Here is a 27,717-nt window from a genome sequence, read left to right as displayed (position 1 = left end):
ATTTATGGATACAGATTAAATGTCTAATTATTTGCATAATTTTTGCACAGTAACGTGCCTGCCAATCATTTCCTTGATGACTTACAGCTACACCAAACACCTGCATTCATGCACAGGGAGAGATCCTGCACTGTGTTCAATGCTGTGTAGATAATTGGCGCATACTTAGTCCCCTACAGATGTGATGTATTCATCATTCAAAATGTGTCAAACGCTTTATTTTGTATATCAAACTATCACATTACATTATATAGTGGCACATGGATCCAGTTAGTAGATTATGATCGGGAACAAAATTCATAAAGTAATTTAATGTTCATTTGTTTGATGAGGCTATCAGGGGCAGCTTTGATGTTTGCCCCAAAATGAAAGATTTCCGTTCGTATCCTTTTCTTCCCAAAAAATAATTACACTGTTTCCAAAGATCTTGCTTTTGGGCAAATTTATTTTTGGAACAAAATCTGGGTAAATGTACTTGCTGTCTTCTGTGCTGCAGTCTTGCCTTCTCTTGCCATTATATTATAGACAGGATAAAGATTATATTAATATGTTAAAATGCCATGCCGGTACATTGTTACATCAATATAACAGGTTTAAAATTAAACAAAGAAAACTTGTACTGTAGACCATTAAAAAAAACCAAAAACTAAATTTCTCTTGTTGCCAGCATAATACCCCCACTGATCACTAAAGGGTTAAATCCATATTTTTTCAATGTGGATGGATTAATAATATACTGTATATCCAAAAGCATATAGATAAACTAGTGATAAATGATTGTTTTTATTATTATTTGAGATACTCTGTAAATCTCTATATTATATGTTATGTGTTATGTATTTGAGATACTATGTAAATATGTATACATTTATCATTTTAGTATATGTTTCTTGTAGCACAACTATGGTTTTTTTCTCACTTTAGCACAGACTGCCCCTTTACAAAGTATTTTGTTGTTAAATGCTGTTAGATTACATTCATTCATTTTTTCATTTTCTTTCCTTTTTTCCTAAATTATGTGATCTGCAGTATTATCACAGCTTGACCAAAATTGACTCAAGCAGAACACAACCTTTTAGTTAAACAGTAAATTAATTTTTGCTTGGAATTGCTTTTAAGTCCTTTAGAGGTCGTGTATTGTCAGGGGAAATGATTGATCCATTTTAGAAGTCAATAAGTATTGACTGTGCTTGTGTGTTTAAAGAGCTGGCATCATATTCCGACATGTCAAAAGAAAGGCATTGATTTATTCCTGTAAAGCAAAATCCACATGGCTCATCGTATGAATGTAATGTTATCTCATTTCTTTACGATTTAAAAACTACTTCAATGTCTCATTTCTGAAATTATATATTCAATAATTTTACATATTACACTATGTTAAGGTGATGGCACAATATATCTGTCTCTCTCTCTCCCTATCTATATACAGTATACATATACCCTGCATTACCAGCTGTTATTCTGCAGATGGATGATAAATAGATATTAGATAGATACTTGGCCTTTGGTGCATCTGATCAGGTCGTTTTTTGGCAGATGATCAGGTTCTGTGCACAAAACATTGATGCTAATGGGGTGCCAGTGCCCAAAGGATGCAAGCATAATAAGGCGGTGGAAGCTGAGAATGGCTGACCGTCACCGCCCTAGCAGTAATGAAGTCAAAGCAGTTGGCGGGGATTGGATTCTATCACTATCCCCCAACATAGAGTTCTCCAAAACAAACCTTCTGCTAAATGCGGGTCACCAGAAGAGAATAAACGTTGTCTTTATTTAAAAACATCCTGCTGCTCTTAGCATGTAATGTGTTTTTTTTAATGAAGGTTTTCAAAGCCAGGGCGGCAGATCCTGGGGGGGGCACCACTCTCAGGCGATCAAGCCCCCCAGTATCCTGCCAAACAATGTGATGGTTTCAAGGGAGCCCAACCGAACTACTTAGGCCGTGGAAGCTGCGTCATCAGAGCACACCCTCCATAGAATGTATTAAAAGGCGCCGTGCTTCTTTAAGATACGGTGAACCAGGATATGTCCAAGGAGTATAATGTCCAAGGGAAATAAATAACACCTTGGAGCAGCCTCGATGGGTCAGGGCTGTTTTGGCGGCAAAAGGGGGACCTACACAATATTAGGCAGGTTATTGATCAGTGTATGTATATATATATATATATATATATATATATATATATATATATATATATATATATATATGTATATGAAAAACTTAAAATGTAATAAAAGAAAAATTATGACATTAATTTCAGCAAAGATAAAAATTAGATTATTTAACATTATATTAAATAACAAAAGATGAAAACAGAAAATTGATATTTCGGTTGTGTAGGTAAATGATGTAAATTATATAGGATTGTACATTAAAATATTCAATGTATCTATTATAAAGCAATTTGTGTGATTGCTACTCTATTTTAGATTGTTCCATCACTACAAATAATTGAACCAAATATCTCACAATTAACTTTATCCACTAAAAACCAAAGCTAACGGGCAATATATTTCAATGATGGTTAATGTATTGTACAAGACAAGTGCCATTGAGTGTATATTTTATACGTTCATTCGTTATATAACCCATGTGCTTCAGGACAAAAATACTCTAGGTAAAAAGAGGCAATAGCTGTTTTCAACCCATAATTATTGGTAAAAATGTTTTTTGCGTGTCGTCAGTCTTTTTCTGTAAAATTCAGTACAGGCTTTTGGCTTTCTGTCCAGAATAAAACCTTGTAAGGAATGTTTTTAAAATAATAACATTAAGACATGCTTAAAAATTGCTTATTTTTTTCTTACCTCATACATCATCCAAAAGCGATTTACCTTAAAAGCTTGCTGCTAGATGCTTTCCGAGTTATGAATTGTTAGCTTGTGTCAATGTCATCAAATAATAATGAATCCTGTACTTTGAAGAAACAAAACCAGCACTTTCCTTAGAAATGCTCACTGAATGTGCAATTTTAAATGAGTTCATGCTTGATTTATGATCCTAATATAAAAGACAAGCAGATTTGCCCAATAAATAAGGCATTTTGCCAGTCTTGTAGAAATGTATTGAAGGTATATTCCGGTACTGCGTTTGAACCGGTACATTGTCGAGACTTGTCCAAATTTATTGAAAAGTATTACGAAGACGTCATTTATCATTTCATGTGTTGTTGAAAGTGCTAAATAGGAAAATTTACTCACTCTGGATATTTATCAATTTTTTGATACAAATAGCAATTTTCAATATCTTGCGTTAACTGAATTTTTTCCTTTTGTTTTCAGAGAGCGGATATAGCCGTCGCCCCTCTCACCATTACTCTGGTACGAGAAGAAGTGATTGATTTTTCAAAACCATTTATGAGCCTGGGCATCTCCATCATGATTAAGAAGCCTCAAAAATCCAAACCAGGAGTATTCTCTTTCCTGGATCCATTGGCCTATGAAATTTGGATGTGTATAGTCTTTGCATACATTGGAGTCAGTGTAGTTCTTTTCCTAGTCAGCCGATTCAGTCCCTATGAATGGCATTTGGAGGACACCGATGAAGCACGGGACCCTCAGAACCCTCCTGACCCGCCAAATGAGTTTGGGATATTTAACAGCCTTTGGTTTTCCCTGGGTGCCTTTATGCAGCAAGGGTGCGATATTTCTCCAAGGTTTGTTCCATATCACTCCATCACCTTCTTGCATTTTATAGTCATACACTGGTGCCATGGTGTATATATGTTATTTTCACATTTAATTCCAAATAATTTATCATTTTTATTTAATTTTGCTTTACATTCCTCTCAACACAAAGCTCCATCATATTGCTTGCTGCCATCCTCCATGTATAATTGGTATGATCTGCAGTACCATTTATACATGCCTGCTTAAACTTATATTCACCATGTTGAGACTGTAAAATGCATAGGGTCTTTATCTTTCCGCAACGCTTGGAGGTCTACCGTGTTTTTGCTGCATATCTCATTTTACGGTCATCTGCTTGGTGCATATAACGTATGCCGCTGTGCCAAAATTACAGCTGATTGCGCTGCAAAGTAAATGCAACAGCAGTTTAATTGCCATTCATGCCTGTCATTCCATATGCTATTATTTTCCATTTTTTGTCATTGTTTCGCAATTTGCATGTGTCTTCTTGTGTGTGTGTGTTTTTTTTCAGCTTCTTGCTAATTTATCATACCTTATTATTTATTTAGAATGGCTTTTAGCACTGTTCACAGCTGTTAAATCAACCATCTCTTTTATTGTGCCATCTAATTGGCCATATACATATCGATAGGAAAAATTGCCAGCGATGTTGAATTGTGCTTTAGATGTATTATATTAAAACCCAAATATTATTAAACTGGAATTGGTAAATTGCCTGAGCTACTAGCAACATAAACATGACTTTCTTTTCTATTGCTCTTTAAAGCCAGCATGTGCTTCCTCTGCTGGTAGTGAAACTAAATTCTGAAGATGCACTGCCACCTCTTGGCAGTGTGGGATCATGGAAGTCGTTTTAAAATGTGATTCTTATTTAGAATTTTAGGAATTAGGCACTTTAACAGCATTTTGTTATTCTGAGGCTTGTTGATTATTTCTAGCGTGCTGTGGCTTTGCAAGATAAATATTTTTATCAGACATAGGATCCCGAGTCTAGGGTTCAAAGTTGTGTATATTTTAAACTTATTTCACTTATGTTCTAATGAAAAGGGGTTCTGAGTAGTAAATCGGTTATTAAATGTACAGACAATAATGCACACTAAAATATGAGAGATTAAAAAATAATGTTCCCACACCAACCATGCATTATGCCCCATCTAACAGAAGCAGCTTACTGGTGTTGGCACTTTATAACGCATAGGGAGTTCAACTAAATAACAATTTACCACTGATATACTTTGTACAATGCTACTTTACAGAGTTTTTAAGTATGTTGTTTCGCCCAGCATAGTGCTTATTCAGGAGAGCTGATGACAATAACCCCTTGAAGCCAGTAGAGGGCAGCAATCACTAACATAAAATACAAAGATTAGCTGTATCTCCTGTAATTCAACCACACACATTTGAATAAGCTCTACTATTCTGAGGCCAAAGCAATGAAAAGGTGAAAAGAGAAGAAAGTGAAAATGGGGTTTGGAAAAACAGACTAGATTGAATAGATGAAGATGCCAAGGGCGGTAAAACAAAACAAATTAAAGATAACAAATTGTTTTGCCAGCTTAGCATGTATTACCTTAAGCCAAACCTAAGATTTTTCTATTCTAGGTACAGATTATATGTTGGTGTACATGAGAAGCGTTACGCAATTTGGATGTACATGTGATTTACATGAGTGTCCTGGTTACAATCTTTATGTAGCTTAAAACATTGCACGTATTATGATCTCAGGACCTTAATACCACCTGATTGTTGTTTATGAATGAGAACAAAATAATTGAATGACAATAAGTGACATCACTAAAACACAAGCCTCAATTTACATGCAGGACCACATCCCCCACAAATTGGGAAATATTTTGGAGGTCTAAATACTTCCCAACCCCGCTTTTGCAGTGGGGAGCATAGGCCGGTTGGGGAAATCATCTGATCTCCTCTGACCAGTATAGAGACCTGTAAAATCGATGCTATTGCAGCTCAGACCTCCATTGTAGTTCTCATTTTGCCTCCTTGTGACAATAATGTTGTGAAGTGGCTATTTGCGTAAGGCAGGGAAGGGGCCATGCCTTTCATCTCGCCTACTCACATGGCTGGCCCTCCCTGTACCAATGTTCCATCTAATTTTTCTTAGTTGGCGTGCACAGAAAATGTCTCTTGTGCAAAAATTTTCACAGAGCAAAAATTTTGTGCGCACAATATCTGCGCCGCATAAAGTTTAAAAAAAATTTTTTTTTTTAATTTTTTTGAGAAAAACTGTTGTGCGCACAATTTTTGGACGTGTGCGCTCTCTAAAAAAGCTATGTGCGTGCGCACAAGCGCACATCTTAGAGGGAACACTGCCCCGTACCCACATCTTGCCATACTCTCAAGCACAGTTGTCCCAATTTAGACACCTTAAATGTTAGTAGTATAGATTGGTATAATTTGAATACAGATTGGAGTAGGTAGAGCATTTAGCTACAGCCTAAAACACATGATATCTAAGTCAATTTTTGGGGGGAATTCCAACCCTGATAAAAGATATCCATAGTTTACAAGTAACAGCATGCAACAGACCCATCAATATACATGCTATGCTGTGTCAGAACCCAGCAGGCGGTAGGTCACTCACTTATGTCATCCGTGTAGATAACATGTATGTCATCATTCTATAAGGGATGTGTTGACATTTTTCCATCTTGCTTTTTTGTTTGCCATTTGTGTGTTTGAGTCCACGTGCCTGTGTTGTTTGACAGGTGGGCATTAAATGTGCTGTTGCCCAGTTTTGTAAGAATTAGAATAATACCTTGCAAAACTGTACCAATTGGTTTGTCTTAACCCGGAACAATTTAGAGATTTCATATGCTAGTTTTGCTCAAACTGCAAAGCATGGAACATGCAAAAATACTGGTATAATGGTGTTTTATTATTAAATACAATTTCATAAAAATGTAATATTGACCTATTGGCCAACAAAATTGTCCTGTGACACTCAAATGGTTAAAAACTATTGCATTTTGGAAAACACAATGACAAATACATTATTTTTCCTATATTAGTAATTATATTTTTATTATTCTTAATCGAAAGTAGGGGGCAGGGTATAGATCATACAACAAAGGGGTTATTTGTCTCCCTATTGTTGAAATGTGCACAGCGTATTCATGCAGCCAAGACAAGAATCACTGGCTTTGAAAAGAGCAGAGGCATCCAAGGTTTTCCATTTTACATGTTTCCTATCTAAATATTGTCATCATTTCTCTTCTGTGCTTCCTTTTTACATCATCTCTAAAGGTACGCCAATTTTATTTTTTATTTAATTTTCACATTTCTGTTTGTCCTTGATATTTTGTTCATTGTAACACAAATCGCACATATTATTTTATATGCTTCTCAAGTATCCCTTATTATAAAGGATAGTCTCTGTTTGGAGCCCAAGTCTCTCTTTATGAAGACTAATTTTGTTTTGTCGGTGTGAAGTTATCCTAGCTGTTCTACAGTCCCAAAAGTCACGGATATATATATATATATAGATATAGATATCTATATCTATATCTATATGCCATTTGGATTTGTGGAAATGTCTTCTTTTACCTCTTGTTCTTCTGCCTTCTTTCTTCATCCACGTCTCCTTGTGTATTCTTTCTACTTCCGTTTCTCCCTGAACCAGGCCTCCGGCGGCACTTCTGCAAAAAGGTGTATTCTCAAAGGTCATGGGGACAGCCTCTACCCCGTTCCTACAATTGATGAAAGGGTGTTCACGGAGGCTACACCTTTGTGCATAAGTCACCTGGGAGGCCTGGCTCACTGAGAGGTAGACAGAGAAAGAAGACACGTGGAGAAGCGGACATAGAAAGAAGACAGAAGAACAAGAAGAGTCAAGAGAAGTGGAGCTGCAGGGACACAGAAGCAATCGGCGGAGAGGGTAGGGAGACAACAAGAGAGAGAGAGAGAGAGCGTGAATGAAAGTGTGAGAGAAAACGAGTGAGTGTAATTAAAATGACCTGCACTAACACACACTCTACCTCCATAAGTGACGTACACACACTTTCCAACACCATAATACTTATACACCCACAGAGACTTTTTCTTATTGTGTCCCTTCATCACTGCAGCTTATACAGCATTCCCCCTCCCCCTTACTTCATTCAAATTCCCAATTGCCATAGTGGAAAGGCTAGTACATATATATATATATATATATATATATATATATATATATATATATATATATATATATATATATATATTAAACACAAGAAATTGTACATAAAATGTAGATAAAATACACAATTCATCTTCTAAATGCCAAAATGCCATACGCAATTACACAAATAGTTGCAAATAAGTTACAAGGTTACATAAAAAGTATTGGTGAAGCCCCGGCCATTTTGCAGAATTGTGGTGAGGGTTGATCCATGATCTCCCCGTCTGGCCCTGCTCCTCCAGCGGATCTGCATGGGGACACCTCCAATGCAGTGGACTGGAATGCCCGTCCGAGCCACCACAGTGCAGGCTCCCCACGTAGATCTGCGCCCTAGGCCTACCTTGCCTATAGGTAGCCCTGGCCCTACATGCAAAATCTACTAAAACACAGAGAAAAGGAAACGTTTTACAACTTCCTACATGGACTTTGAGGCGTTCTTCACCGAGGGTGCTTTGGAAACGAAGGAGACTTTGCATAAGATGCTCTGGCTATATTTGGGATGGGGTTGATGTGATGTCAGAGCTGAATATAAATCTAAAATATTTGAAAACAGAAGATAAAAAATAGCAATCCTGTGTGGATTTCAGTGCTGGATTCATATACGGTATTATCTCAGATAGTTCATCCTTAATAAAACCCCGGATAGTTGTATCTACTCCAAATAAAACACAGCACTCTAAACAATTAGTTCTTAAATGTCAATGGTTTTGCTAGAATATGTTTTTCTTAGATTTTGATAGATTTATTAATCTCTTTTGGTGTAGATGGGAAAAATGGCTGTATTAAGTTTTAATACCAAGTCAACAAATTCTACTAGGTTTAGAAATGGGGAAAAAGTATGAGCCGTATACTGATTTCCATTTCATCAGCTTTTTTGTGCTGACATCTGTCTTGTGTTGGACAGTACTCTGGATTACCAGGATAAATATCTAATCTCCGTTTTTCTTTTAGATCACTCTCCGGGAGAATAGTTGGAGGAGTGTGGTGGTTTTTTACCTTAATCATAATCTCTTCCTACACTGCAAACTTGGCTGCCTTCCTTACAGTGGAGAGGATGGTGTCCCCAATAGAGAGTGCAGAGGATCTTGCCAAACAAACAGAAATTGCTTACGGGACATTGGATTCAGGATCTACCAAAGAATTCTTTCGGGTAAATTGCCTTATATTTCTAAATATTTTAAGCAAAAGATGTATGAGGTCAAGTGACACAGTTGTTTCTAGCTTATACTTTTTGTATTTCCACTGCAGAGGATCTCAATTTTAAATTATCCTTCATTTTCCTAGTTGCTTGAATTCAACTTTTATATAATTGTTTCAAAAAGTAGAACAATCTCTTCATCCGTAATTTTTTTATTTTTCTCTCTAACCTACTCATTGTTCAGATGCTCATGTCCTTCCAATAAATACCGAAGGTCTTCTTCTTTTCTGCCTAAGGGAGCTAAGTGTTCCCTACCAGAAACTCTACTCCCTTGTGATCATATCTGGGAACTCTCCAGGTTTGACACAGAGTTTCTGAGTGAAGTACTTCTTTCCCAGTCCTCCGGGTGATTTTCCCCTCTCTTCTGGCAGGGCTGTGGCGGTTGACTAGGTCGCTCCCAAGCCACTTTCCCTCCTACTCTGCACTTACTTAGGCATTTCTGAGGCTAGCCCCCACTACATACAGCTGTCTCTGCCCCATGCTAGCCTTGCTTCCTTGTGAAGCCACTTTTCGAGAAAAGGGAGAGCTCTGGTTACTCTTGGGGCAGGTGAAATGTCCTTTACATAAAGTGTAACTTGGCAGTAGGACCTAGAGAAGCTTGTAAGATCTATTTTGTAGGTTTTCTCTACTTTAGACATTAATATTACTTAAAACCAGTATCTTTGTTGTTAACCTTGAGGCTTGGTTATCTCCGGTAATATATTTTAGTCCAAGGTCTTCTTTCTGTGGATTTCTTTGATGTCTTTTTGAAGTTTACATCTTACCTATTACTGTAAATAGTATTGAATAGTGCTGCAGAGAGACGTGAAGATGCCTATTAAATATTTGTTTTATAATGATGCAAAATTGTAAAGTCTAACTTCAACGAGAATGAGGTAGAACATGTAATGTATATTATCCATAACTCTGATGCAAATAGAATCAGAACTACTAAGGGTAAAATAAGGTCAATACTGCTACTCATAGTGGATTTCTAAAATGCCCTGCAGCCATGCAGCCGGTGCTGCATAAGGCAATAGCGTGACCAGAAGTCGTACTGAGAAGAACAATGATCATGTTAAAAGTGCCTGATGCAAATATTCTGCCGCATGTGAATGCTTTATTCAAAGAAGACAGAGCTTTTGTACATCAATTGTTACATTTTGTACAAGTTACTGCTAATAAATTATTACTTAACAATAATAATTACATATATGATAAAACTGGTCAGTGTATTTACTAATCTGTGAATTTGGTGGTCCACCATAGAAGCCCTGGCAGAGGTTCCGGCAGAGGACGATCCAGGTCCCCTGCAGCGCTGCGGGGGATCTGGATCCTAACCCTGCTGCTTACCTCATTTGTTAATTGATTGTCTGTAGGCTTTAATGAATTAACATTAGCTTTCTCTTTTACACACAGCGGTCAAAAATAGCCGTCTACGAAAAAATGTGGTCGTACATGAAATCAGCTGAGCCATCCGTGTTTACTAAAACAACTGATGATGGTGTCGCCCGTGTACGGAAATCCAAAGGAAAATTTGCCTTCTTGCTGGAATCCACGATGAATGAATACATTGAGCAGAGGAAACCTTGCGATACGATGAAAGTCGGAGGAAACCTGGACTCCAAAGGCTATGGCGTGGCAACTCCAAAAGGCTCAGCATTAAGGTGGGTGGAATAATATAACAATATGTGTGTTGTTATAGTATTCCACCTTCCCTGATGTGTTATGGTTTTTTTTTTACTTTCTTGTGGATGTTTGAGGTAACACAGTTTACACTTTTGACATGACAGGAGGGTAAAATATGGTTCTTTTACGTCAATTCACATTTATTTATTTGTTTGTTTATTTATCTTCTTTGTGTGTTGTCCTTTCAGAATGTGCGTGGAATTTTAATTTTGCAGTCCAATGGCTTTTTTCAATCTAAATTGTAAAAGCCAAGATTAAGTGCCATATGTGTTGAATGTTAATTGCATGATGTGGTGTGTCTGTTTTTTTTCTTCTTTCCAAAAGATGGTTTGTTATCTGCATCCCAGCCCTATCAGTTATGACAAATGCCCCCCACCCAAATGATACAAGTCACCTTATATTTAACCAGGTTTATTTGCTGTCAATATCTTTTTAGCTTTCTTCGTCATGAAAATCTAGACAATTTGTCCTCTTGTGCTCCTTTCTTATACATTATAGCATCAATAAGTAGAGATGTGCGATTTTTTTTTTGCTGAATTTCAGAAAATTTATATTTGCTGGAATGCTTTATATAGTTTTCAGTTTGATAAAACAACATAAAAGTTATCAAACTTACCATCCAGTGCAAATAGTAATGCTGGAATTTTTGCAATACTTTACTGCTATTGCAGATAACTAGGGTGAACTCATGTTTACATGAATGCATTCTTGAACCATAGTTTGTTTTTTTTAAATGTTTGATAAAAACAAAGGCTTTTCCCTAAAAGCACACTCAAACACATTCGCACAACTCTATGCTTAAGTCTCCTGTACATTTTCTTACGAGTTATGTTTTATCGTTTCAAGAAATGCTGTTAACCTGGCAGTATTAAAACTGAATGAGCAAGGACTCTTGGACAAATTGAAAAACAAATGGTGGTACGACAAAGGAGAATGCGGCAGCGGGGGAGGTGACTCCAAGGTCAGCCTCAATGTCACCACAATCGGGTACCATAGTCAAGAGTAATCGGCAAGACTGTTATTTCAGTAACCAACATAAAGTCCAGATGTTAACAAACCAAGTAATGGAGCAATATGTTCATTCTTTATACAGTAGCTGTTGAAGTTAAATAAATGATCACTTGGTCTTTATCTCTGGATGCCTTTTCCACTCAGAAAGTAAGGAATCAAGAGTTACAATTTACTTACTGTAAAAGGCTATTGTTGCTCTTAAAACAGTTTGTAAGATGAAGATAATGCATTGTGACACTGGAGAAAATGCTATTATTTTTAGGGTTATTGAGAAAAAGCATCATTTTAAAATCTGTCACCTGTGGACTTAAGTGAAGAAGCAAAATACCTTGATGTTAAATTGGCAAGAATATTTATATTCATCTGTGAATGCTCAATAACTTTGAGACACAGATTCTTCCCAAAAGAGTTGAATAAGCAGATTTTATTGCTCGTGCACACGAGGGAGTGTCATCAGCCAGACTACTCTCTCTCAATGAAAACAACACATGTCTTATATACCTTTACAAACAAGAGAGCTACGTGCTAAGATCTGTCTACTTAGCAAGTGTCCTGAAATATACATACAGAAAGATACAGAAAACCATTCATCCTATTATGGTCAGTTTATGTCAAAGACCATGTTTGCAGCTGAGATGATCAATCACTTCTGACCCCCCTCATTGTGGTCCTTGAATAGACTTGGTCAGTTTCTTTTAACTTACTTGGAGCAAGAAATAGCCAACCACCTGTCCACTCTTAACCTTTCATTGCACATAGAGTCACACAGAAAAGGACACTCAGGGTTAACATAAAAATATCTGCTGAGAAGCTGAAGGCACATATTCAATATTCACAGTCCTCCCTTTTTATTCTTAACAGATCCTGTTAAGTAATCAATAATTTGTTGTTTTTTTTTTTACGAGATGGAGCTTGTTGCATAGCGAACCATGCGTCCATTAATTCCTTTTCATGTGGATCATACAATGTGTTATCCAGAGTTTCCGGGTCTTTAAAATCGGGGGATTCTTCACCTTCCAACAAAGGCATTGCGTGGCTAGTGCCAGTACACTTTACACTCAGCGACTTAATTAGTAGAAAGAAAACATACACACACATACAATAACAAACAAAGCCACAATCATACCAATCACCAGTTTTGCTCCAAGTGAACCGAACCATCTTTCAAGGCCAAATGGATCCCATTCCTCATCGCTTTATAAAACTAAACCCATTACCTAGTTCCCGTGAAACCCCCGACCTGGCACAGGGACACCCAACACAGGGAGCACCCGCAGCATGTGGAACAAACCCACACACCCAACATGACTGATCACACCCGAAGCTCCACGAAACATTCTGCCTATGTCAAAATACAAACCATCCCTCTCCCATGGTACTCTAATATCCTCCCTTTTGTGTCTGACAATGCAAAGGGAATTCTACCAACATGCACAATCCCATAAAAATCTAACAAGACATGCAAAAAAAACCCATTTAGATCTTTCTTTCAGCTTTTCCAATATTTTGCTGCATGGTTTCACGAGTGGCCTCTTGGCCTTTCTCGGCTTTCCCACGTAGGTTAGTCAGCTAGGGTTATTGTGCCTGTTGGAGGACTAACGTGTTGATTTCCTTGGAGTTGGGAAAAGCTTTATATGGCTGCAATGAATACAAGAAGCAATCTCAGCTACCTTTGCAGCTCTGTTAGTTACAAGCAGACATGATATGGGCATTTCCAGCAAAGTTGAAGAACTTTCTTTTAAAAACTCTTGACCAATACGTATTCTCCTGGTTGGATTTGGTGAATTGGTTTGTCGTCCTGTGTCCGTGCGCACTGCTTGCACCTGTGATTTGAGAGACTTAAAGGACTTCATTAGAGTCTTACAATACACGCTAATTGTGTCATCTATCAGCATGATCATGCACTAATACTTTTAGTGAATTAGCTGCTAGCATAGGACGTCCCATTATGAGCTCGTGAGGTGTAGCTTTTATGGCTGCATGAACTGAGTTTCGCATAGACATTAATGCTAAGGGTAAAGCTGCTGGCCAGAGCATATGAGTTTCTGCGCATATTTTGCTAATCTTTTTTTTTTTAAGACTCCATTAGCTCTTTCTACTTTTCTTGCACTCTGAGGGTGATATGGACAATGCAGATGGTACACAATACCTAAAACTCTAGCAAGCTCCTGTACTATATCAGCAGTAAAGTGCGTTCCTTGATCTGAAAAGATGTGCAGAGGTATACCATATCTAGGAATAAATTCCTGTAGTAGTTTCTTTGCTACTGTTCTTGCCTCTGCACCTTGGCATGGGTAGGCTTCTATCCAGCGGGAATATGTACACACTATAACAAGGACGTATTTATAATGCAAAGATCTTGGCATTTCAATAAAGTCAATTTGCAAACTTCTAAAGGGTCCCATGGGACACAGAGTCCTCCCATGCCCTTGTATGTGTACTCGCTTACCCACATTGTGCTGTTGACAAATAACACATTGTTCACAATATTCTTTAACAAGGGGCCGTATACCTGGGGCCCACCAATCAGCTTGTATAGCTTTAACCGTTGCTTCACTAGACACATGACTCAGGCCATGCACTAGTCTGATAATATAGGGTGTCAAATCAGTAGGTAAAGCTGGTAAATGTTGAAAAATTTGAGGGCCATGCCAAAAACCATTTTCTTCCACTCCCCCCTTTTGTTCCCAATATTGTTGAGTTTTCTCATCAATTTGGGAATAAAATTTAATTTTATTTTAACCGGGGGTTCTTCCCAAATCAACCCTGCAGAATCACCTGGGACTGCCCATACCCATTTAGGTAGCCCTTTCCACATATCATTTGTAACCTGCTCTGTCAATGGATATGCAATATCAAAATCAATCGTAGACATCGATTTTCTATCTTTGATCACTTCTTCTAACCTACCCAAATACAATTCCTCATACTCATGAAGTTCTAAAACAATATGGCCATTAGGAGTGCAAGATATGGTTCAAACCATATCACACAGCAAGTCCTTTCCTAGCAAATTTATGGGACAAGTGGGGCTTACAAGAAATTTTACTTGTAAATTTATTCCTGCCAATTGAAAGTTTAGAGGCTGAGAAACAGGGTGAGGAATTGCTTTGTCACCAACACCTTTTACAAGAACTGGCAGGTCTGAGCTTAAGGGAAATTTCCCTATCCAGTCTTTAGACAGACAGGAGCGGGGAGCTCCGGTGTCTACCAAAAATTTCAGTATTTTACCTTGTACCTTTGCTTTAATAAATGGGCCTTCATCTTCGGCCGTTATAGTGGGGAATGAGTCGGAAACAGCAGGAGCATGGGTGTCAGTGTTAACTAGTCAATCTCGTACATTACTGTCCTGTCTGTATAGTGGGGGTACCCACTTTGCTCTCTGTTGACCGGTTGCACTAGAGAACTGCCGTCTGTCAAAGCTATAACCTTCACCATTATTCACATTCTTTTTTTGGGAATTTGCAATTCCTAGCCATATGACCAAGTTTGCCACAATTATAACATGTCACGTTTCCTCCAGGTTGCTGCACCAACTGATCAGTACTTCCCCCTCCAGCCACAGGCTGTGAAGCAGAGACCACTGCTCTCATTGCAGCTCTATACTCCTTAACTTCAGCAACTCTCTGCCTTTCTCTAGAATCCTCTTTATATTTCTCAAAATGCTTTGCAGCAGAGACCACATCTTTTAAACTCTTCTCTTCCCAACCAATCACCACTCTTTTTACTCCCTTCTTTACCTCTGGTAACAATCCTTTCACAAATGCAGCAACTATCATAGGTTCTGCGTTTCTCTCTGGGTCATTCACACCACTATATGCTTTCACCAATTTTTTAATTCTATCCGCAAACTCTTCAACACTTTCATTTTTACCCTGTGAAGCAGTGTTAATCTTAGTCCAGTCAGTGTTCTGAGGAAATCCTTCAACAAAAGCTTTAATAATATTATCATTCAATGTCTTGCGTGCGGCAGCATTGCGCTCTACCAATTCAACATCTGTATCCCAATTCAAGTCATGTACTACTTTAGGAAATGCTGCTTTAAAACTAGTAAACTCTGCACTGGTTAAAATAATCTGCCACAATTGATCATAATCTCGTTTAACAGGGTCATAAGCAGTCATCAGTCCTTTCAAAACATCACAAAATTTAGTAATATCATCTCCAGGACGGGGAAATTGTTGTTTTAGAACTAACAGTTCTCCCGGTGCCCAAGGGTGATGAATGGTAAAGGGAACACCAGCATTATCCCTTTGTCCTATTTCTCTCATAGGATACATGCTTTCTGTGCTCGAAGCAATCTGTTTTACTTTAACAGTTTTATCTGTATTTCTTAAATCATAGGGGTGTTTAACATTAATAGAAGGAGGAGGGGAAATTGGGTGCAGAGGAGGAGGGGAAGCAGTAGATTGGGATAAGGGTGATAGAGATGAAAAGGGTGTTGGGACAGAATGGGGAGGGGTGAGAACAGGTTCAGGAATGAGGACAGGAGCATCAGCTCCAGGGGCAACATGATTATAAGGGGGAGGATTAAATATCAAATCATCAATAGTCATATCATTGTTAGTAAGCAATGGAGGATATAACTTATCAACAAGTACAACATTCTGAGATTCTTTCTGCAGTTTTTTATCAGTTTCCTTCTTCCTAACAGGATAAAGGGAACTGGCGGCCGCCTGAGGGTGTTGGGAGTTTTCAAGTGGAGCAGACTCATCATGCTTTCTCCAGATTTTGAAACCTTCCCTAAACCACATACAAAACACTCTCCATTCATTTTTGGAGACATGTGACATGTCTTTCTTTAAAGTCATACGGAGTCCTTTTAAGGATTCCATATTTAAAGATCCCTGTGAGGGTCAACAATAAAAATTATCCTCATCTGATTCTGAGGCTAATTTCCATTTATACATATATTTTCCCATCTCTTTGCCATGCTTCTTAATCATGGTTTCTAGAGGGGACCCCGGGGTAACTCTGGAGAAAAGATTTCCCATCTTATTCTCCTCTACACAAAACACAAATCTACAATAGCGGGTTAGGCTATGTACTCTACAATAGCGGGTTAGGCTATGCACTTCTACAATAGCGGGTTAGGCTATGTACTTCTACAATAGCGGGTTAGGCTATGCACTTCTACAATAGCGGGTTAGGCTATGCACTTCTACAATAGCGGGTTAGGCTATGTACTCTACAATAGCGGGTTAGGCTATATACTCTACAATAGCGGGTTAGGCTATGTACTTCTACAATAGCGGGTTAGGCTATGTACTCAACTTAGTTGCAACTTCTGACAATACCATACAATACAATAACTTACTTCTTATAAACATACAAAATAGAATAACATGCATGCATCTTACTTACTCAACTCTTATGGATCCCGTCATTCAGATAGGTACCCAGTGGCCGACCCCCGTATCCTCTACCCAATACTTTACACTAAAGGCTTTCTTTTAAAAGAGGTGCCTCTTACCTTTTTTCAGATGAGCTCAATGTTGGGTAAAGGATCGTGAGTCTGCACCGTCTGGATCCTGAGTCCGAAATGTGGGATCCCGGACGAGCCCCCAACTGTGAATGCTCAATAACTTTGAGACACAGATTCTTCCCAAAAGAGTTGAATAAGCAGATTTTATTGCTCGTGCACACGAGGGAGTGTCATCAGCCAGACTACTCTCTCTCAATGAAAACAACACATGTCTTATATACCTTTACAAACAAGAGAGCTACGTGCTAAGATCTGTCTACTTAGCAAGTGTCCTGAAATATACATACAGAAAGATACAGAAAACCATTCATCCTATTATGGTCAGTTTATGTCAAAGACCATGTTTGCAGCTGAGATGATCAATCACTTCTGACCCCCCTCATTGTGGTCCTTGAATAGACTTGGTCAGTTTCTTTTAACTTACTTGGAGCAAGAAATAGCCAACCACCTGTCCACTCTTAACCTTTCATTGCACATAGAGTCACACAGAAAAGGACACTCAGGGTTAACATAAAAATATCTGCTGAGAAGCTGAAGGCACATATTCAATATTCACACATCCCTCTTGAAACAATAGCTTTTATTGGGTACATGTTCTTTAACACAGCGTTCCTCCTGTTTCCAACTATCTAGCCTACCCTAGCTTCCCTAGTTAGTGCCTCATATTGTAACTGATTCCATTGATATATTTTATTCTTAAATTCTAAAATGTAAACAGTTAGCACATTCTGTACCCATTAATGATGCTCCAAAGAGTCAAATCATTTGATATTCTATCACTGGGCTATAAAGACCCTTGGTTGGTAAATTTGTTTAGTATTAGGACAAGGATTGACAAGGGTACTCCAAAACAAACTAAATGAATCAATCTAAATAATAAACCAATAAAAAAATATTTTCAGTATTTGTCTGAACATCATAAAATTAGAATATTGATTGCAGGCTTGTGGGGCTTTTTATGCTTCTCATTCCGTCCCAGTATTTTTCATGGATTATCATCATTGTTAATTTTGTATTCTCCCTTCACTGTAACAGCACAAAGTAATGTGTTGACATTCTATTAATGACATCTAATAAACTAATAATAGTACATCAGATGCTCTCAATTTAGTTTATTAACTACAATATACACAAAAAATCATTTATTGCATATGTAAGAACATATAGTATAAAAAGAATATAAAAATATAATTTTTATTTGCAAAAATCCAATGTGCAGTATAAAAATGTCTCACTTGGTAATCATAGACATTCACCATATTTTAAAAACTATAACAGACCAATCAGAAAGCCTCTCCACCCAAGTGAAATAGCATCCAATAACCACATACATTCCATGAAATCCAATTAACATGTGATAATTGGATACTGAACCAATAGTAAATGACAACAAAATAAATGTACTAAATTGAGATATGAGTCCAGAGAAGTTTTGCTGGAGTAGTGTTCCAGATGTAAATTATATGGAAATGTAATTTATAGAATTGATTGAATAAATAAATTTAGATTAATAAATTAACTAATTAAATCATTATACCAATCAATTAAATATCATTTAAATAGTGCAAAGTTATACATATTGCATATCCAATCATCAGCATCAAATCAATTGAACAATTTAAATATAAATAATTAATGCCAAATTATCCACTAGTAATCTACAGTGCAATTCATTTCCCTTTGACGATTAATGTAATTAAATAAACAATGTTTTTTGTATTGCAATTGATATATTTAAAATTTCGGTTGATTTGTAGAAAGAATTGTTTTAGTTGTACAAACAAATTTACAGCAACTACACCTATCGGAACCACATGGATGTATTTCAATTGTACATCACTAATCACACCCTTCTCTTGTATCAATAACGGGAAGATAGCTAGGCCACTGCCTGTGATATAAAGAACATGCTGTACATGCTATTAAATTAATCTCACATTGAGCCTCTAAAATGTAACTAGGCTTCTGTAAGAACGCGGGGCTGTAGTTTTTTTGGAGTGTCTGATCCTTAATGCAATAAATGTAGTAATTATGTTTTTTAGAGAAAATTATGGTGGAAAACATTTTTAAGGCATATGTGTCCCACTTGGCTAATTTTGATCATTTAAGTGGCCCCTAAGAACAATATAGTAGTATGGTAATATTGTTTTACAATATTTATTAACAGAAGCAATGAAATCTCGTAAGATCCTTATTGGTTTGTGAAAATATGTAGATATTTTCCGCCAAGTCAGCTTTAATAAAGTAATTAATCAAATGTTGCTTTTTGGGGCCATTTTCTCAAGTGGACTGTTAAAATACAGAACATTATTAATTAAAAATCTCAATTATCTACTAGCAGTGCAATTGGATATGAGGGCTTCTTCTGAACCTTCTTCACCTCTCAATTATACTAGCGGATAATGTTTTAATTGCATTGCATATAACAGAGTAAAAGTCACAATAGTTAAAATAAATGTGATAATTTGAAAACGCGTTATCCATTAAGCAAGTGTTATGTACAGAATAAACACAAGCCCATAGTTCACCTTTCTCAGTGGAACAGGTACTACAGATCTTTCATGTAATTCTAGAACAGCTCCTGAAAGATATTATTAAATAAGCCAGGCATTCTGAACCTGGTGAAACATATCGTTATTCTTTTAACAGTGTGTGCCGATTACTCAAAGCGATATAGGCAGGACCTGGTAATATTGTGTCACTGATAGTGTTAAAACTAAGGTGATATACAGGTTACCTGCAGTTCAAGCTCTTTGTGTCCAGGATCCCTGCTTTATCGCTTTGTATAGTTTGAAAGTAGTATTAAGCTTGAATAACATAAAATAACATAATATAATGTTATTTATGTTATTTCCCACGTGAAGAACTCCTGTAAACCTTGCAGTATTGAAACTCAGTGAACAAGGCATCTTAGACAAGCTGAAAAACAAATGGTGGTACGATAAGGGTGAATGTGGAGCCAAGGACTCCGGAAGTAAGGTCAGTCGCAGAAGGTCTTTTGAATTGATTAGAAGTCCCATTTTACTCACTTTCATGCACACAATTATTTATTTTTTTTTAGTTAAACTCTATTTCCCAACACAGAATGGTATAAATGTCATAGAATGACACACCACGTTTAAGACATGCAGTTTCTTAGAAATAAAGTATAATAAACCATAATTCATGTTACCTTCATACTGTGTTGATGTTCAAAACAATGCAGGCCTTTCCAAACAACCCTACATTACACATCGTTCAAACAAGGCAGGCTCATTAAAAAGTACATATTTTTTAAATTTTTTAACATATTAATAAATCTAATACATAGTCACGCATTTTAATTATCAAAGTAAAAATATTGATCTGTTTACTGAGATAAATTTAACATCTGCAGCGATGAATCACTTTCCACTGATTTACTTTTTTTTTCCCCTCTATTTTTTATGTTTTTTATTAGATGGTTGGTTAGTTCACTTCATTCAACATTCATATTTATCGTGCGTTTACTTATTTTATTGTTGTCTAATTTTAGAAGTGTTAGAAATAGCACACTATTAGAATTAAACACTGATTATTACATTTATTAACCTTAAACACAACCCATTGCATAAACTTGAAATGAAGGCGACGTATTTTTTAACATATATTCATAAACCCAAACGCTCCAAGCCAATTTTTTTTTTTCCTTAAATTTTCAGATTAGTAGTAAGATTCAATTTAATTGTTGAAATAAGGTTTGGTTTAATCACTCTCAAGCATATATTACTAAAGATTAATTCTAAGCAACAATTCACAGTTCTTTATAAAAACTGTGACTTTGTTTTCATTATTTAAGCATTTACTATGACATACAAAAGTTTGGTGTTAGTGTAATTTGAATTTACTTTAGCAGCCAGATGACCTTGTATGTATTATTCATTTTAAAATTATTACTTTTTAATATGTAATATTTTTAGCAATTAAAAGTAAGCATAGACTTTGTGCTGACCTAAAAAAAATACCACTTATATATTCTTTACATTCATCAAAAAGTGTATACATTTTACAAAATACATGTCTTACGTTTTGTAGTACCTCCATGTAGTTAACTAATTTTATCTACTTTGATGTCACCGTAGTAGTTAAATCTTTGAAGACACACATCTAGGATAAGCTCTTAAGTGTCATGTGCAAAAAAATATAATTAAAAAAAACTATAAATTGTGAATCATAACTGTAGCTTAAGATATTGAGTGAGAATAAGGGATTCTTTTTAGCATAGTAGTCAATTTGTGTTTGGAGACGAGCTGATTTGGCATGAATTGTGAAAGAAAAAAAAAAAAGTATCCGGTGAAACTAACAGAGTTGTTCATTTCTCTTAGGACAAGACAAGCGCATTAAGTCTAAGTAATGTCGCAGGGGTGTTTTATATACTGGTTGGAGGTCTTGGATTAGCCATGATGGTGGCCTTGATAGAATTCTGCTACAAGTCACGGGCAGAATCCAAAAGAATGAAAATCACAAAGAATGCACAAAACTTTAAACCTCCACCAGCAACCAGCACCCAGAATTATGCTACATACAGAGAAGGCTACAACGTCTATGGAACAGAAAGTGTTAAAATTTAAGGGTACGGCTTAGGTCCAGTAAGAGATGGTGTTGCTATGTTTTGCTTTGGGTTAACCTGTTTTGTTTTTACTTTTTTTATTGTAGCACCGTCTTCAGAGGACACGATGTATTGGTGGAAGAAAGCTTAAATGTTTCTGTTTTTCGATCTTTAATTCACAATTAGTTATACAATTAGTAGTCATAAATGGTGAAAGATGCAGGACAATGTTGATGCTCAGGACACATGACAAATTAATATTGCTTCCAACTATGACAGCTCTCCATGTAATAGTGGACGGTTATCTGCCAAATGTATTTGATTTGCGCTACAATAAGATAAGTGTTTATGTGATTAGAACATTTTAATGGTCGATTTAAGGAACTGAGGCTTCTCTTCTCAAATTAAGTTTAAAATATGTTTAAACACTGGAATGTGTGCATCAAATGAATTGTATTACCATGAGATGGCAATGAACTGCTTTTCCCCATGTTATTTAAATCACTGTATTGATATATTTTGCAGGTGTTTAACAGAAAGAATGAAGAGATAGGATGAACGTATAAGAACAAGGCTTCCTCTTAGATCCTGACCACCTGAGCCAGTTAAACCCTTTCTTTGGTGTCACGGATGACACAAACTGCTGATGGTGCAGAACTTTTAGTAGAAAGAACTGATTTTTTTTGTTTCCTTCAGTGCCTTACGGACCATTCTGAGACTCCAAACAATGCAAATCATCACTGAAACGCTAATGCTTTGCTTGAAAACAAACATGTAAGCTGGCCACAAGTCAAGACCTTCGTGTACAAAAATGTACTCTTGTAAAGTACAAGTTCTATAAAAGCCATTGTTAATAGCACTCTACAGGGCCTTGTATGCTCTGTATGCACTTTAAAGGTGCATTCAGTCTTTCTTGTGGTTAGAAAACACATTTCTACTATAGGTAAACATATATTTGTATTACATTCAGTGTAGCCACTTTGCTATATGTTTGACTGAAAGCAGTCATACTGCCAGGGGAAGAACTTGCAGAGAAATCCATTAATGCCAATATAGGCACATAACGTTCAATGTGATAACGCAAAATAAAATAAATAAAAATGGGAATGCTGACATCCGGTATTATAGAAAAAAAAAATGAAAATAATAAAAGATGAAATTCTAAAGCGCTTTAAGATTTGAAACAAGAAATCATTTTAGCATGTTACTGGAGTGAATGCACTGGTAAGACGTTAGTACATTGTCACCTTTAGAGTTGTATTTGGGAGAGCACACTATTCGACACAGAATTAATATTACTGTTTCTGTTCTTCCTAACATTATAAGTGTGGTTTTACTTGTCCTCCAAAATTATCAGTAACATGAATGTAAAGCATAAGGGTAAAAAAAGGTTTGATTATATACCGTATTTAGTATTTCACATTCTTATGTTTTAAATGCAAGCGATTCCCGCAAAGGACTTCAAATCTTCCTATAAAACAAATTTAAGTGAATTGGTTACTTCATGGGCAGGTGTGCTTTTGTGCTGAACACCGGCTTCTGTTCATCGGAACCTATGATTATACATTGAGAATCATGTCAAAAATAACCATTTGTGTGTTACAAACATTTGTATTGTATGTATTGATGTGAAGACACCCCGTCTAGCATGTAATGTAGAATGCATCTAAAATGATGATTGGTGTTGCGTGGAAGTATATTGATTCTAACCAAACTCAAGTGAGTGTATAGTTCTTATGAAAAACCATGCAATCAGATCGTATTATAATATTTTTTGTAATATATATATACATTTTAACAAAATAGCACATTTTTGTATTGTGTGTATTTAATTATCCGTTTAAGTTGGAAAAAAAAAAACAATGTATTTATGCCATGTATGGCTTATACCACCTTGATGTTTGTAGATCGCCCAGGTGCAGGTTAAGGCGTATTGAATACTTAAGCCGATTTATAACATTAAATTGTTGAAACTATACTTATACCATCTTTGATAGATATCAAATAATATACAATTGACCGTAGTAGGAATGGTTGGATTTTACATACTGTTGCTCCAAAGATCTCTTGATTTGGAAGTTTTGATACATAGCTACAAAAAGGGTGATAGATGTAAGAATTATCCACTGAATCTTTAAAAAGATTAACAGCATATAAAATTATGTCTGTTCTTCTATTAACTATATATATATATATATATATATATATATATATATATATATATATATATAAATACAGTTCAACACTGATTAATTGTTGTTAATATACATTGTACTATTAACCCTTAAGGACAACGGTTTGTCCTTAAACCCATTTATGACAATGCATTGTGAGCCCAGGCTTTGTCGTGAAGGGGTTAAGCAGATACAATCCACTTGATACGTAGAATCAAAATTTATTTCCGTGCATAAATTGATAAAAAATGCACAAGGCGGAGACAAATACAATTTTATGGTCAGTCCTACTAGAAAACTATAAGGCCAATGAAGTAGAGTATTTGATGACTTAACATGTTTCTTTTTGTGTGTGTTAAAGTGCATACATATTATTAGGTTCGGACATCAAATTAAATTCCAGTATAGAAAAAAGCCTTTTATTAAAAAAAAGATTTGAATGTAGAGTTCTTCAATTAGTAATTTTTAATCATACAATTTGATACATATGAACATTCTATTAGTGGCATGCAATAATAACTGAAAAGCCGTGAATGCTTTTATAGAGATTCATATATAATAACGTAAGGCCAACTCTCTTGACAAGTTTAAACTTGACAGTTCATCCTAAAGTTTCTCTGCTTTAATAAAACAAAATAAATCAGAAATGATTATGATGGATTTTTTTTTTTTTTTTTAACTATAACATTCCAGGTGGTGTATTATGTTCAGGTTCCCAGCTCAAAGGCCATATCAGTCCATGATGGGGTAACAGATACATATTGAGCCATGATTTTTCTACTGTGATATAAATTACCATCCACATTAAACATTGAGCTTTATAGTTTTGAGTAATTTGTAATCCTGTCATGAAAACAAGTATAAATTAGGATGGAAGTCACTATTATTGTTCACTAATATAGAATACATGTATACGTATATACACATTTATAAACAATATATATATACTTTTTTACAGAGGCCACATTTTATGTTTTTGATGTACCATGACAAGCATACCCATTTTTAAGTTGTTGTTGTTGCTAGGTATAGAGTATTTTATGAAACAAAAATATTAACCAGCAAGCAAAGCTGATTACAAGATTGTGACATATAACAATATCATAATGTCAAACCTGTTTATGGAATCCTATAATGGGAATTATTTGGTTAGTCCTTAATAATCCTACTTCCAGATGATAGGACCTAGTTTTTACTGTGTACAATGTTTTATATTTCTATTTACGTAGACCTCGGACATTTCTCATATACAATGCTATATTTGCCTTACCACCTTGTTAACCCCTTAATGACAAAGCCCATACATGTACGGGCTCAAAATGCATTGTTTTTAATGGGTTACGGACAGCCCATTGTCTTTAAGGGGTTAAGTATTATTCGTGCATACCCCTACGTATTCAGTCAAATACTAAGCCTTGTAGCATCGATACCTCTACATTGTGGACCTCTCTGTGTTGTTTGTTCTGTATTCTTCCATCACTGCCTCCACTTCTCATTGCATTGTCCCTTGAGCCATGGATGGATGATAAACATGACCCTTTGTTAACCCCTTAATGACAAAGCCCGTACATGTACGGGCTCAAAATGCATTGTTTTCAATGGGTTTAAGGACCACCCATTGTCCTTAAGGGGTTAAAACATACTTTATGAGAATGATCATGATATGTTCAACTCAAAATGTACGTGACCTGCAAAGCACAGGCCCCCAAGCACCATCAACATATAGAAAAAATTGTTTTATCAGCTCCATTAAACACATGATACATTATAGCTGTCTTGTTATGAAAAATGCAGATAAGTAATGTACTTTATTTCCAAAACAATATGACAACAGGCCTTCTGGTCTCAAACTGTCTCAGCTAGCAGCGTACTATAGAGAAAAGACTTGTGGAAATTATTGTCGGATGCTAGCTGAGAAATGGGACTTTCTAATAACGGAACTGTGATTTTTTTTTTTTCCCAAGGTCTAAATGCTATTAATATCCCAATATGGGAAACAAAAGCTGTGCAGAAAAAAATATTAAAATGTTTTTTCTTAGATGTTATTTAACCCATTCTAAGATAATGGGGCCAAAATACCAGTATGTTATGGCAACATTTGTCAAAGAATAGGGTAAAACATGTAAGTTTGTTGAATGACATTAATTTTTAAGAGTGTGAGCTTCATGCAGAAGCAAGGGTGTTCAGTATTTTTTTAACAAAAATGCATGTAAAAATATTGATTGCTTACAATTTCCTGCTATAACTGCAAAAGGTCAGCAGTAGAATATTTCGCTTTTTTATTTGTAATTTCTTGTTTATTTTGTTTAGTTGGAATTTTTTTATTTTTTTTATTTTTTTTTTAAACTGCGGTTTGGTAAGCAGTAAAATTGCCAAGCAAATGTATGGCTGTAAAATAAATAACTGCATGTGTGGACAGATTACAAATCCTCATTTCAATGAGGCATGTATAAAGTTTTAATACATTTTGTAAATAAAAATGTAAAAAAAAGATTTTTCCGTGTTTATGTTTATTTGTTGCATTATGGGTGTTGGCGACAATGTATGAACATGAAGTATCACATCATAAAGCCATTTGGCTTATCAAGTCTACTCATTGCTTTCTACTTGTTTAGGACCACTACCTTAAGTGGTGCATAGTCATGTTTTATCTTTAGGATAAACATATTCCAATCATGTTTAAAGTGTTAATAAATATTTCACACATAAAAGCAAGGCTTGCCGTATTGTTCCCTTAATAGCTGGTTTGAAAAAAAACGCTTTTGCTTACCTGATGATGCAATCTTTTGCCTGCCACCTTGTCCCTGGTCATCTCTATAGAAGCTCAACTGAAGGGCCACGCTGGGGTGGGCGCATGGGGTGCACAGCTCCCAGGTGGCAGTGAACGGTGGAGAGAGAAGGGCGCTGAGTAGTCGCTGACGTCATATCCCAGCTCTCAGCAGTGAAGCCGCATGCACAGTGATGATGTCTAACTTTATCTTCTGGACCAGTCAAATTTAGTCAAAGAATATTGTTCTATGCAGTGCATGATGTGCCTTTGAGAAAAAACGCTATGTTTGTCTTATGCTGAGCATAGTCACTGCCACAGTAAACACCAAACTAATTCCATTCATACTTTTTTCATATAACATATATTGTTATTTGAGCATTAAGTCAGAGATCTACTCTCACTGCCTTTGTTGCCTGTACTTCATGGTGTTGACAAATATTCTGTCATTAGAATATTCTGATTTGGCAGAAATGCTTGTTTTGTGATTTTAGAAGGCAGCATATCCATATATTTTCTTCCTTTAACACAAACGTTGGCTTCTATTTCTCAAATTAAATAAATGATACTGCCAGTAAAAGTAATGGATGTATCACATCTACAACTATAGTAAATACAGTAGCTAGATTGGAAACTCTCCCTATGTGGGCTTGATGAAGATCAGCACAGGATCATAATACCGTATTTGCTCGATTATAAGACGACCCCGATTATAAGACGACCCCCCAAAATCTTAATATTAATTTAGGAAAAAAACAAAGCCTGAATATGACTACCCTATAGAAATTTTTTTTTACTAGTAAATATTAATGCATGTAAACAATTTTTTCATATCTAATAAAAGCTATGATTGAGAAAAATATATTTTTTTTATTTCCTTTTATTTGCCAACCTGCCCCCCAAGTTATGCACATCTGCCCCCAGGGTTGCCAATCTGCCCCCAGAAATGCCTTATACCCCCTATTTGCCACTCTGCCCCATGATGTGCCTTTTAACCCTCTATATGCCAGAGTGGCATA

At 36.1% G+C, this 27,717-nt stretch overlaps 1 protein-coding gene across 5 annotated transcripts in view; it reads left to right on the top strand.

The window, feature by feature from the left end:
* Positions 1 to 21,779, top strand: part of LOC149298135 (glutamate receptor 3) — a 131,626-nt gene extending 109,847 nt beyond the window's left edge. For 3 of the 5 annotated variants that reach the window (XM_089487731.1, XM_089487735.1, XM_089487734.1), the window contains 5 exons: positions 3,280 to 3,653; positions 8,780 to 8,978; positions 10,425 to 10,672; positions 11,541 to 11,655; positions 21,534 to 21,779. In XM_089487731.1, the coding sequence (XP_089343857.1) occupies positions 3,280 to 3,653; positions 8,780 to 8,978; positions 10,425 to 10,672; positions 11,541 to 11,655; positions 21,534 to 21,779 (1,182 nt within the window). Of the gene's footprint in view, positions 1 to 3,279; positions 3,654 to 8,779; positions 8,979 to 10,424; positions 10,673 to 11,540; positions 11,656 to 20,054; positions 20,170 to 21,533 lie in introns of all 5 variants that reach the window. The other 2 variants (XM_089487732.1, XM_089487733.1) reach the window with 1 other exon arrangement.
* Positions 21,780 to 27,717: the final 5,938 nt, after the last annotated feature.

This window comes from Sceloporus occidentalis, unplaced genomic scaffold (genome assembly GCF_023333645.1).
Source record: "Sceloporus occidentalis isolate IW3139 unplaced genomic scaffold, rSceOcc1.0.p SCAF_34, whole genome shotgun sequence".
Classification (NCBI taxonomy): Eukaryota; Metazoa; Chordata; class Lepidosauria; order Squamata; family Phrynosomatidae; genus Sceloporus; species Sceloporus occidentalis.
Note: the sequence above shows the minus strand (reverse complement) of the source record. Positions and strands in the feature narration are given on the sequence as shown.